General features: G+C 42.4%; 1 protein-coding gene across 1 annotated transcript; it reads right to left on the bottom strand.

Moving 5' to 3' along the window:
• Nucleotides 1–211: 211 nt before the first annotated feature.
• Nucleotides 212–1829, bottom strand: LOC129726572 (uncharacterized). Its single transcript, XM_055683434.1, has 6 exons — nucleotides 1636–1829; nucleotides 1448–1573; nucleotides 1201–1388; nucleotides 898–1143; nucleotides 519–755; nucleotides 212–461 (listed from the first exon to the last, which is right to left on the bottom strand). Exons 1-6 carry the CDS (start codon nucleotides 1789–1791, stop codon nucleotides 212–214), a joined length of 1203 nt encoding a protein of 400 aa, XP_055539409.1. The 5' UTR covers nucleotides 1792–1829.
• Between the last annotated feature and the right edge of the window lie 11995 nt (nucleotides 1830–13824).

Genomic DNA, 13824 nt, shown 5'->3' with positions numbered 1-13824 from the left:
GCGTGGCTCCAGCCTGTGCCGCTTTATTATGCCTTTTATGTTTCGGAGATCACTTAATGAACAACCGCAAAAGGCCTTTGTTGGGAAATAGGTTCATCAAAAAATGAATAAAATGCTACCCTAACAAGGCACCAGGCAGTCTTAATTGGGTGGTGATGGAATGTGAAATTCGCACCTACGGAAGGACAAAAACCGGCGATTTTCCTGTGCTTCATTCCATTACAAAACTGAAGAGTTCTAGAATATTGTGCTTACAGTGTTTGTGGTACTTTTGACAGCGACCCTCGAGGCCCAGTAGCTCGGCTTTGTAGAACTCGGCAGGAAGATGCTCATCTTCGGAAGTGGATGGGCTTAGAAGGATGTGCACCAAATCTCCCACCGAACCATTGTTGTCTGCCATCGGCAGCTCAGCAGCATCACAAATCGCCCGAAGAATGCACTTTTTACCATTGAATCTGTTTCTGGAACGAATGATAAAATATTAGAAACAGGCTACAGAGTGATAAGGTTCTTTTTACATGATTAAGTGTTGCTCAATTGCGTGATATATCTTTTTACGGGTGAAAAACTTCCTCGGGAAGTTGGGAAGAGAACGCATTGCGCGTCCAGTTGCCTTTAGTTGTGGCACTTGCGCAGTAACAACAAATTCATTGTCCGGAGCCGAGTCCGTAGAAGTCGAATTTTCTATCTCCGCGTCTCCTTGCAAGGATCGGTGAATGTAGATTGGGGGTGTTTCCAAAGGGGGAGCAATTCCTCTGATCTGAAAAAAATATAAAGGAATGTAATTCTCAAATTGGGATGAAAGTTCGTGAAAATATAAACAGAATGCGTCAGCAGACTTGGAATGTGAATTTCGCACCCACGGAAGAACAAAAACAACGGTTTCCTGTACTTCACTCCATTATAAAACTAAACAATTCAAGAATATCGTGCTTGCAGTGTTTGTGATACTTTTGACAGCGACCCTCGAGGCCCAGCAGCTCGGCTTTGTAGAACTCGGCAGGCAGATGCTCGTCCTCGGAAGTGGATGGGCTCAACAGGATGTGCACTAAATCTCCCACCAGACCATTATTTTCTGCCATCGGCAGCTCAGCAGCATCGCAAATCGCTCGCAGAATGCATTTCTTGCCATTGAATCCGTTTCTGGAATAGAGATTACAACATTAGGAATAGTTCACAGAGAGATTTGTTTCCTCTTACTTTATCAAGTGTTCCTCGATTGCATGATATATGTTTTTTCGTGTGATAAATTTTCTGGGGGCCTCAGAAACAGCACGAAGAGCTCGTTCACTGGTAGCAGTTTTCTGATTTTCTGTCTTCGCGTCTCCTTGCAGGGATCGGGTAATGAAGATGTTTGGTGTCAACAATTGAGGCGCAATTCCTCTAATCTAAAACGAAACGATTGTGAAAAATCTTGTGTGAAACCGAATCCAACTCTCCTACTCACGTAATTGTAATAACCTTCCGTGAACACGTTGGACGTAGTCGGATTGTTGTAGTTACCCTCGAAGTTGTACGACAGAAAGATGTTCCGATCCGGTACCCCCAATGGAACCGCAATTGCCCAAATCATCTGCGTATGATATGACATTAACCAGTTTGATGACTTCCGAAATCATTCCACCATTAACTTACACCCTGGGCGGCATTGTAGGGGAAAACTATCGTACGTTTGCCGCGACTGTGCGCCTCATCCGACGGTGGGACTTGAGCTTCAATTGCGATGATTGTTTGTACAGTGATGACGATAGCGACTATAATCGTAGCACATTTGGGTAATGGTTTCATCATGGACAGACACCGGGAGAAACTAGGGAGCTCTTTAACGACTGATGACCGCAACAAAACTGACAAAACAATGGCTCATCATTGGCTCAAGTCAAAATAACGGAGCGGTTTTTGGGCTATGTGTGAAGTCGTGAACTGTGATGTCGTGAAGGGGGAATTATTTCCGGATGGGAAAAAAAATCAAAGAGTTATTGTTGCGAGACACGTTACTGTGGACATAAAAGTTTACATTGTTGTCAAAATAATTTTGTCCTAAAGTTTTAGAAAACAGAAAAACGACTATGAGTGGGATTCTCATGGGTAAAATTATTGTTTCAATTTCTACTTGCAATCGAAAAACATTGAATAAATTCGGTATAGAATGCTGGGTATATTTTTTAGTATTCTGTATTACCGTTGATTTCAAAAATTGTTTTCTTCCTCTTGGGTTTACTGCTGAAGATATTGTGAAAACATTTTAGAGATGTTATAATTTCTACAACTTTATCTTGATTCTTTTTCTAACTTGTAGAAGGCTTATATTAATTCCATATCCATATCCGTTCCATATAAATTATATCATTTTAGAACCCGCTCCGTTCGAAATTGTGCCCTGAAATTTCAGTATAAGGACAACTTCCGTACAAGTACGGAACAACCTACAACAAAAACAGCACCGAATCGATGTTCTGGATCGCTTTCAGAGTACCGTATGCCGGAGTAAGATTGTGTCATCCAACCCGTGACTTGTTTGCAATCTTTTCCGGGTCAGAAGACTAGTATTTCTCGGGAAAGTATTCGAGTAAACATATTTAAGAAAGATTAATCTTGTGATCGTTATGGGATAAACAATGGGTTTGTATGGCACAATCTCACCCCGGCTGACGGTGCGTTCATAAAAATGAATTGGACATGAAATCATCACTATGTTTTAGAGTCAAAAGGCGTCATTTGAGTGGGTGTAAAACGTCTGAAACACAACAGCCAGGAGAAACAATCATGGCCTCAGTATTTTGGGACACGCGTAAAATGTTATGTATCGAACTTTTTGCGTTACAGGAGGCAATAATTCAGCAGAAATTGCACCTAAAAAACTGCCGTATAAGTTTTTCAAAAAGTGTGAAGTAATTTTATTTTGAAAAGCAAAAGTAGAAGTAAACTGAAGTTTTGTGATCAAAAAAATATTGCAATATTTAATAGAGAATGCACAGTAATAATAAAACATAAATTAATTGAAATTTGTCAAGTCCAATAGAATATTCTTGTCGTGCAATATTTGCTTTTTCATCATTGACAGTTTTTATATGATGAATATCATAAAAGCTCCTACAATGGGAAGACAAAATTTCCCATTAAATTTTAAGAAGACCAAAGAAACAGGATACAGAAACGGTAACGAAAAAATCGCTGCTTATTCGAATAGTGGAATTCTCTGCAAGCGATCTGCAAGCCAACAAAAACGATGGTGGATTCTACCTGCTCACAGAGCTTCAAGGACTGTTCTAGGGAAAGTTATTTGGAGCTTGAGTATAATATCAGCAAAGCACATATTTTTCTTTGTCTATAAAACTGTTCACCTAAAAATTATGGCAAGATATTATTTTAGAAAAGTAATGTATCGAAAAATTTACTTACCCATTTTTGAGTTACATTGCTATTTGTTTAGGGTCTCACTTCTTACATCTAATCTCTAAATAGAGGATTATTACAACAATATTTTGTGCCGAATTGATCGAATTAAAGTTGTGATCGTTCCTGTCTCAGCAAAACTGCGTTGGCTTCATGTCTCCTCGTGGATGCATTGGACTTTCCTAGATAGCTTAAATTACACTGCTGATGCCGAAAAATGTAAGATTGTTCATGTACTTTTTCTTTTATTCCGAAGTTAAAACCTAGATTTAGATTTTCTTCTACTGTTCTGTGAATGTAAAAATATTTCAAAACATCTTTAAACAAAATAACAAAAACCAGAAAATGCACCGATTTTCACTTTTATTCCACTGTGCGGCGAATTGTTACTAATTGAATTAGGAACTGAGTTTGACCTATATATTCGTTTGCGGGGAGAGCTATTCGTTCCATTCCCAAGTGATAATCATTCGATCTTGAACGTCAAAAGCATCACAACAGCACGGGTAATCTGTTAGAATAGTTAACAGCTGTTGATCATGACAAAATGTGCCCTTGAGCAGCCAGTACGTCACTTGCAGCTGAAGATCATCTCCTAAATTGTTGTCTAACGGTTTTCTAGCATTTAGACCACCTGTAGCCTAATTTATTGTTTGTATCCTTAGAAATAGAAAGTAATTTAAATTGTTTGTTCGTACTAATCTAAAATCAAAACCTCAAATGTTTTCATAGAGCTTCTCAACACCATAATAACGATCAATGACAATCTTTGCCAAAACGGTTGGGGAAACAATTCTATCCCGACTTTTTCAAATTTATGTTTGAAATGTGAATCCGCATAATCCACTGCAGAATAAAAAACAAACAGTAATATCGCACGCTAGTCTGGGAGGCTAATGCGGTCTCGATCAACTATGGTAGATTAGTTGAGAAAATTCGTTATCGATATTGGTTTTGGCACATTTTGCATGTTGTAGCTCCAGTGCTGAGTCAAGAAAATTTCCAGCTCGAAAAGATCCTCGACCTGATCGGGAATCGAACCCGACATCACAACCGTGTGGGAGAGCTAGCCAACCGACATCGCTAACCACAGAACCACGGGGACCACAATTATACTTTCTATAGTAAGCTTTAATCGAACAAACCCGTTTTACCCGTTTTTTTTTCGGAACTAGATATTCAAAACTTGCTTCATTTGTTGCATGCAAGCCATCGACAAAAACCGATTTATCTAGAACATACAAGCTTTTGATGTGGGAAATTTCACACCACTCCAGTGAACACGAGAGCGTTGAACGGATGTAGGTTTTTGGGAGTATCCCAAACAACATTAGTAACACCGGCTCTGATGAATATTCACTTTACAAATCTCGCATACTGAGTGCCAACAATGTCACGATTTCACGCCTAATCCAAAAGCATTAGACACAGCTTGATATCGTGATAATTTGTGCTAATTACACGTGTCATTTTACAAATCAAACACTACCACCGATTATGCTTTCGTACAACGTTGTTTTAGTAAGTGCCCAAATTAACGTTTCAAAAAAGCGAAATAGGCCAAATTCTAGTACTAACTCGTGCGAAAATCAAGTAATTACGACACGATTTGTATTCGCATATTACTTCCCTTAGCATGGAAAATGACACAAGTTTCCTACCGCATTAAAATGAAGAAAAGCACTATTACAAAAGGCTCTTGAAAATTAGTGGACATTCACGATCTTTGAAAAGAGTTCATCTACACACTCAAAATGTATTGCCGGGTCTCGGTAATTAATTGCCGAGAACGGCACCACTGAGTGCTCGGTTAAAACATTATGACAGCTGTCACTTTTTTCGTGAATCTTGGTTCACCTAGCTGAAATTTCAACTCGGTAATATTTGCCAAAACTTCTATTAGGCTGAACCGAGATTTACGAAACAATGTGACAGCTGTCATTTTTTTAACCGAGCACTCAGTGGTGCCATTCTCGGCAATAAATTACCGAGACCCGACAAAAAAATTAAAGTTTGTAGAATCTTAAGCCAATAAATCTTTTATGCCAAGATTTTTGCCCATGTAAGGCTGAGAACTGGAACTATCGATTGCTAATTTCTGAGTTTCAACTGATGGGAGTATCGCTCTGAAAATTTCGTTTTATTTCATCAAGTTGTAAACAATTAGGTTGGTTTCAAAATTTTAAAGCATTTCTCAAAGCTTACTGCTCCTTTAGCAATTTTTTATTTCAGAATATAGACTAAGGTCTATTTTCGTCCCCTGAACACCGCATCGCGGTTCCGGAAATACTCATACCGTATAATATTTGCCCATTTTAAACTATTATTCAGCTACCAAATCTAATAACGAAAAGTTGGGGAAATCGAATCAATTTACGTCTAAGTGCGTCCTACAATTTCCATTAAGGCCGTCTCCAAGTCACGTGGTCATTAGCAGTGACTTGACAAACCGCTTCTGTCAATTGGCCACGTAAGGGGGTGGACTTGTTTTTCTTACTTATGTTTTATTATCACCACCAAACAGATTTATTTTATTTTTATTCAGTCAAAAATTATTATTGTTGTAACAGAAAACCGGTGCAATTCATGGGCGATTTATTGTTAGAGAAGCGTATTAGCAAAATTTGACAAGCGCTTGGACAAAACATAAATAAAACGAAACTCATCTGGACGAAGATGATAAAAAGAAATATAAATTATAGTTAGTAGTGCGCGGGAATTTGTGACAAATCCTTGTATTATCTAATACTTAACAACTGGTTTTTGATGTCAAAAAACCAGTGTCCTAATGTTAAAAATAATGACTAGGATCTGGTAAACCGATTGAAGTTGGGAAATCCAAAATGTTTCAGAGAATAAATAAATAAAGAATCTACAGAACTGAGAATTTGATCATAGATTTTACCCTACTCTTAAAATTTGACTCTCAAAATATTTACTAAATTATTATTGAGAAAAAAAAATGATTTAAAATCGTTCAAAATATTCTTATAAAATACATCAAATGTTGTTATGAAATACATCACACAAGGTATGCACTTGTGGTATGCAGACTGAGCACTTAGTAATTTCCAACTGAAAATTAAAAAAAAAATACTACCTTACGATTCGATTTGGATCAGTACAATATTCATTCACAAGTTCATAAAAAGTCACACATCTGTTCGTTTTCACTGTGAGAATATGGTTTTGACGAAATTTTATCCAAACTGTGTGTACTTGCTCTGTACTTGAGCTTTTTTTCGAATTTTTAATAAATTTTTGAACACTATTGCGCATATCTTCGCTAAATTTAGTCAGAAATAAACATCCGTTATACACTCTCCGTATTTCCTGGGGAAAATACGGGAACATCTAAGTGCTTTATCCGAAAAATCTACTCAGATTACCTTAGCGTGGGTCCCTTCTCACTGCTCGATACCGGGTAATGAGAAAGCGGACTCTTTGGCTAAGGTGGGCGCAACAAACGGTGATATTTATGAAAGACCAATTGCCTTTAATGAATTTTTCGCACTTGTACGTCAGAATACGATCATCAGTTGGCAAAATGCTTGGACCAGAGGGGAATTGGGAAGGTGGTTACATTCCATAATCCCCAAGGTATCGACGAACCCGTGGTTCAAGGGGTTGGATGTAGGTCGGGATTTCATTTGCGTGATGTCCCGGCTTATGTCCAATCACTATAGATTTGACGCGCTCCTCCGTCGTGTTGGGCTCGGGGAAAGTGGTATCTGTGCCTGTGGTGAAGGTTATCACGACATAGAGCATGTGGTTTGGTCATGCCCTGTACACCGTGACGCCAGGTCTAAATTAATAGCTTCCCTGCAGGCCGAGGGTAGACAGCCGGCTGTTCCTGTTCGTGATGTCTTGGCGAGCCGTGACCTATCCTACATGTCCCTTATATACGTTTTCCTGAAATCCATCCACGCCCCAGTCTAGTCCCGTTCCCCTCCGTCTACTCCCAACAAAACGACAAGAACACGTTTGAACCTTAAGCACAAAACCAGCAACCAGACCCCGCACAATAGAACCAGGACCCAAGGACTACGAGCCTCTGTCCCAACTCACGACATCGTGGCTCAGCAGAACGAATCCTTACATGCCATTCGACGATTATCAGACGACCATTGAACAACAAAACACTGATTGGAAATCCCATGCTAGTTTTAAGTTAGACTTAATTTCAGCTCGTAGTCGGCAGCGAGGATAAAAAATTTGCTTTAGTTTTTGAGTCATCAGATATAATTGGCGCCGTTAAACATTAAATTGTATTTGTGCCGTGTCAAATAAATGTTATGTGAAGAAAAAAAAAATAAACATCCGTTATGAGTGTTATGACAATCAAAAAAGTAATGTTTTGCTTTTAAAAATTCCTGAGGCTATTAAATTACGAGTTTTTCCACAGTGAAATAACAACATTTCAATGGCCTTTTTGACATACTTTTGATACAAAAAATACTGGTTATACGCTTGAGGTGAAAAATAAAGAATAATAAAAGTCAGTCAATATACGAAAAACGTTTTACTCGCATCAGATTTTTCATAAAAATGTTGTCTTCCTTTTTTTTTTCTCTGTATGCCTGAAGGGCACTGGGTACTGAAATGCCACTGCGACATTCTTGCTGATTGTCTTTTGTGGCGGGCCCCGATTGCTGTGCACAGGTTACGGATTGTTCGTACTCATTGATGGAGTAGAACTGTTTTGTTGTAAACCTGTACCCCAATTAGGTACAACATAGTTGATGAAACTAATGACCTGCTTGGGATTGGAGCTCCATGCTTGGTATTGAGTTAAAAGATAACTTCCTAAGAAGTTGTACCTAGAGGAAGCAAGAGCTTCGCAAAAGCAAAGCAAATGCTCTGAACTCTCTGGTTCAGATTTGCAGAATCGGCAGGTGTCGTTCAACACTACACCGATTTTCTTTAAATGATAAAAAGCGGGACAGTGTCTGGTGAGGAGTCCCGTGATTATCCGCAGGTCACTACGATTTAGACTAAGTAGCTTTCTGGCGGTTCCAGGGTTCGGATAGATAAACTGTTTGCCTTGTCTACAACCCTGTGCCTGTTGCCATTGGGATACTATTTCTAGCCTTTCCCAAGTTAATAGTTCGCTTTCGATAGCGGGAATGGACGTACCCAGAAACGGCTCGGGACCAATAAACCGCTGAGCTGATCCCTGTCTTGCTAGGTAGTCAGCGTGTTCATTACCCTCGACTCCGCAGTGTCCGGGCACTCAAAACAGAAAAACTGAATTCTGTCGGGAAAGTTCCCGTAGAGTTTCAATGCATTCCCAAACAAGTTTGGAAGCGCATTTGACGGACTTAAGTGCTAGTAGTGCTGCTTGACTGTCCGAGAATATACCGATTTTCGCATGTCTGTAGTTGCGTTGCAGACATATTTTTGCGCAGATATAAATGGCATATACCTCTGCTTGAAAAACGGTGGGCCATTTTCCCCCGATTTGGTCCCCTTCAAGTATGGTTTTCCTCCTTTGCAACCTTAGAGCTCTGCTTCCTTTTTCACATGAAGATGTAGAGGTAGTAGGCAAAGCATAGCTTCCATGGCTGCAGTTGGAGTTGTTCGCATAGCGCTGGTAACCGAAAGACATGCAAGTCTTTGAACTTTTTTGAGCTTGGCTTGCGCAGTCACTTCGTTCACCTTAGGCCACCACACTAGGGCAGCATAGGTGATTCTTGGTCGGGCAATGGTCTTGTAAGACCAGAGTGCCAAGTCTGGTTTTAGTCCCCAGGCCTTACCAAACAGAGTTCTGCAGGCCCAGATCGCTGAGATCGCTTTCTTAGCGGCATGATCCAGTTGTGCAGTTCCAGTTCAGTTTCTTGTCCAAAATAATTCCGAGATATTTGACTTCATTGCTGAAGCCCAGTCTAACTCCATTCAGTATTGGAGGAGTGATGGAGATCGTCCTTCGTCTGCCGAATGGAATTAGGACTGTTTTTAAGGGGTTTATGTTTAGACCCTCCTGTAAACACCATGACATGGTGGTATTCAGAGCCGTTTGCATTCGGCTCGACAGAGTTGCGTCATCTTTACCTCTGACGATGAGGACGATGTCATCGGCGTATCCAATGACCTCGTAACCAAGCTGTGAAAGCTTGTTGAGAAATGCGTCGACAACTAGTGACCATAACAAGGGCGAGAGAACTCCTCCTTGCGGGCATCCCTTGATCACTGACATTGTTACAGACGAATCTTCCAAGGTTGCTGTGATCACTCTGCTAGAGAGCATTGCGTGTATCCAGCTCCTTGAAGTGTGGTCGAATCCCTTATTATAAAGAGCCATATCGATTGATGCAAAGGACGTGTTATCGAATGCCCCTTCAATATCAAGAAAGGCTCATAGCGCCGTCTCCTGATAACTTAGGGACTTTTCAATCAACGTCACTAAGCTGTGAAGAGCAATTTCTGTTGACTTGCCGCTTTGATAGGCATGTTGGTTCCTGTTCAGCGGGGAGTCTTTAAGAAACTTATCACGGATATATTTATCCATCATTTTCTCCATCAACTTGAGAAGCGATGAAGTCAGACTTATGGGTCTGAAAGTTTTAGGTAGGGTTTTGTCCTTTCTTCCAACTTTGGGGATAAACACTACCTTCACCTTCAGCCAGTTATCCGGAATATGGCCCAGGATAAAGCTGGCTCTGAAGAGGTTGATGAGTTCGGACATGATAACTGCGGCCGATTTTTGTAGAAAGATGGGTAGTATGTCGTCTGGACCAGGAGACTTCATAGGGTCGAATGAGCTTAGAGCCCAACCTATTGAAGCTTCCGTGAACAGTCGACGGGCCAGCAGGATGGACTCCCGAGACGCCATATGTCTCGAATTGACCTGTCACGACCCATCACTATTCAGTTCTTCGGTCTCTGTCGATCCAGGAAAGTGGGTGTTTATAAGAACCTCCAGCGTTTCCTTGGTAGTGACAGTGAGGGATCCATCCTCTTTCCTCACCTCTCCTAAACCGTTAATATGGTCTTTGGACATCGCCTTTTGGAGCCGCGTAGCTTCCGGCAGAGTTTGGATTCTTTCACAGAAACTAACTCTGGATTTCCGTTTAGCCTTGCGTAGCTCGGCGTTGTACCTAGTGAGGGACGCCCTGTAGTCGTCCCAGTTAGACGTGACTTTCGCCCTGTTGAACAACCGCCTAGTTTCCCGACGAAGGTCACTAAGTTGATCATTACACCAGGGTACGTCACGGCATACTGACCGCTGTGTTAGTGGACAGTTAGCGTCGAAAGCATCCATGATTCTGTTTTGTAGAACATTTGCTGCCGAATTCAGGTCAACTGAATTTCGAATGTTGCTGTAACTGAAAGTTCGTGAATCGATCAGGTGTCCCTTAAAGGATTCCCAATCTGTATTCTTAGGATTTCTGAACAGCTCTCTTTTCAGAGCGTTAGCCTCTATATTAAAAACGATGTGTCTGTGGTCCGACAAACTAGTTTCATCGGAGACATGCCAATTTTTAATCTTTTCAGAAATAAAGGCGCTACACAGAGTGAGATCAAGGACCTCCTGTCTGATAGCGTTGATAAAAGTGGGGTTATTCCCTACATTACATACATTGACATCGTTAGAAGTAAGGTATTCAAGTAGGTACTCACCCCTGGTGTTGGTGTCCGAGCTGCCCCAGATCGGGTGGTGAGCGTTGGCATCGCAGCCGATCAGAAACGGCTTGTTGATGGCCTTGCAGTACCGCACGAGCGCAGCAACTTCGGGTGGCGGGATATCACCTTGGTCGCCGGGAAGTAGGCAGACGCGACAACCATTTCCTGCTTTCCTCTGGTTGTCGGTACTTCAACCGTGACGGCAACGACGTCACGTTGGATAAATTCTGTAATAGGTAAAAAATTTAGTTCTCTATTTAGCAGAATTGCAGTCCTTGGTTTGGACTTCGTGTCACAGTAGATTAACCTTCCGTTAGGAGCGTTAAGTCCGAGAACTTTGGATTCGTTGATCCACGGCTCCTGGATGAAAGCAGCCGCTAGCTGCTCTTTGGCGAATCTCCTGCAAAGAACACCCGAGGCGCCTTTTGCGTGATGGAGATTCGCTTGCAAGCAGCGAAGGCTGCTCACTTTGCAGTGAAGTTGCCGTCTTTGTCCGGATCGGAAGATGATCCTGGTATTGGCTGACGGCTGCCAACAGCGGTTTGGCTGGTTGATGGAAGTTGCTCTTCCTCACTGTTCGGCTTCGGTTGCAGCAGTCGATTGGCAACAGAAGGTCGTCGCGCACACTGTGGCGGTTTTTGACTCCGGGGGGTGCGACTTTTCGGTGGTTGATGCTTCACACTCTTGTGAGTCTTCGGCGGAACCGTCCGAGCAGCCGCGGGGTTGCGTTGTTTGGGTGGTGACAGGGCACTCACGGGGGAGCATCCTGCGCGTACCTTCCCTGACATTGCGACGGAGTCTTTCCTGCCTGTGACGTTCGGCCTTCCGCTTACCTTTCGGATGCGTGCTTTGCCGAAACCGTAGTGCAGTTCATTATTTCTACTCTCAACGAGTTTGGCCGATTCTTCGTCAATATCCAGAACTAGTTCGACCAAGGTCTTTACCAATTTGCGGTTACAGACTCGCCACATTTTGGTAGAGAGATGGTCGTTCTGATTCTGGAGTGAACGAAAAATCTTCTCGTCCGGAGAGTTCGCACTGTCCGCGAAGTAACCGACATACCGTCTGGCCTTCGGCAGATCCTTCATGTGGTATGCACGAAGTTGTGCTCCCTCCCATGGTACGAGAGAAGGTACCTCCCTTTCCAACCATTGCACTGTGTCGTTGTCGGCACAGGCAAGTTGCAGGAAGCCATTTCTTAGATGGCAACCGTTAAACTTGGGCTTGGTGGTTGGATTTTCCTGGTCCGCAATGTGATCGAGGATGGAGGTCCGGACAGCCTGAAGCTGGTCCGTTGTGAGTAGGGAGCTGGGGTGGGTAGCAGAAGTAACCGCAAGGCTTATAGCTCCCACCATGTCCCTATATGTGGCCTTCGGGAGCGGCTTCGAACCCGATGACCCCAAACCAGTGCCGTTCCGCAGTTTTTTAGGCTGTGGACACTTAGTACTGGTGTTTGGGGACACCAAGTCGTCCGACCGCTGTCGCTTGACGGCAACTTGGTTCGATTGAGCAGGCTGCTCTGTTGGAAGGAGGGCCAGCTTCCTGGCTTCTTCGTACGAGAGACCGGAGCGAAGATTTTTGCTCAGTCACCGCCTTTGCGCATTTGAAAGTCGCTTGACAAGGGGTGCCGATGATTCGGGTTTCCCTTCGTCATCGGGCCTTGTCTGTGGACCGGGAACTAAGTCCATTTGACTTTCGTCATTCCCTTGTGGAGAAAGTAGGATTAAGGATGAAGCAGAGGGTCCTCCGTCCAGCGATTCGCTGTCGAGGTTGAAATCATCCTCATGCTCCATCTCCTCCGTTCTGCCCGGTGCGTTTGTTTTTATTGGACTACGCTCCGATGAGTCCATGGGTTCCGGCAAAGAAAGGCTGCCGGTGGCCGAATTTTGTGAAGTTTTGTCGTTCATAAAATTCCCACGAGTCGCTGGGTAAAGAAGAGTCCGCTGCATCAGTGACCCGCGTGATGCAGTAAGGGCTAATTACTGTGAAGGGTGCCCTGGTACTCCACAGGCTCCGTTAGAGGCTGGGTATTTCTTAAACCCCCCCCCCCCCACCACGTCATCCATCGGCACGGGTCGCATAACACCTTAGCTTAGGGGTTTTAACCATTGGATTTTACGCAACAGCCATGGTTAGGAGCTGTTGCAACCATCCTCCTTTACAGGGGCTTTGGACCCTCTGCTACAGTTCTCAATAATTCAAATCTATTCGTAAAGGCTAAACTGAACCAAGAGAATCGTAACAGGCGGAGTTGTTGTCTTCCTTACTCAATCAATAATTCAACCACAGACAAACAGACGTGCTTTTTCGAAGAAAAATCCTGAACAATCTTCGTCCTCATTCGAAACGTTACACTCGTGCGCCACCATGTAAGCCTACTAACTTATTTACGTGGAACGGTTTTGCCTTTCTCCTAGAAAGGTATAGCAATCACTTGCAAAACCGAAAGTATAAAAGTGCTCCAAAGGGCCGAATGGCATATATCACTCGATTCAGGTAGACGAGCTGAGCATTTTCTGTATGTGTGTGTGTGTGTGTATGTGCAGATTTTTATTCTCACTCTTTTTTCTCAGAGATGCCTGGACCGATTCTTATGAAATTAATTGCAAATGAAAGGTCTTGTTGCCCCATAAGATCCTATTAAATTTTATTGTAATCGGATTTTTTAGTTTATAGGTTATGTAGTAAAATGTAAAAATCATGCAACATCATTATCTCAAAAACTACACAACCGATTTGAACAAAATTGATTTCAAATGAACGGGCTACCTAGAAAACCCTTAATTTTTGAATTCTATGAAGATT

Source organism: Wyeomyia smithii, chromosome 3 (assembly GCF_029784165.1).
Source record: "Wyeomyia smithii strain HCP4-BCI-WySm-NY-G18 chromosome 3, ASM2978416v1, whole genome shotgun sequence".
Lineage (NCBI taxonomy): Eukaryota > Metazoa > Arthropoda > Insecta > Diptera > Culicidae > Wyeomyia > Wyeomyia smithii.
This window is presented reverse-complemented; position numbering and strand designations above follow the sequence as displayed.

Excerpts from the sequence above, each read along its gene's own strand:
- LOC129726572 (XM_055683434.1), bottom strand. The coding sequence starts at position 1,791 with ATGATGAAACCATTACCCAAATGTGCTACGATTATAGTCGCTATCGTC. Across the intron at positions 1,574-1,635 it reads CCTACAATGCCGCCCAGGGT|ATGATTTGGGCAATTGCGGT; the intron begins GTAAGTTAATGG and ends TATCATACGCAG. Across the intron at positions 1,144-1,200 it reads ATCGAGGAACACTTGATAAA|AAACGGATTCAATGGCAAGA; the intron begins GTAAGAGGAAAC and ends TCTCTATTCCAG.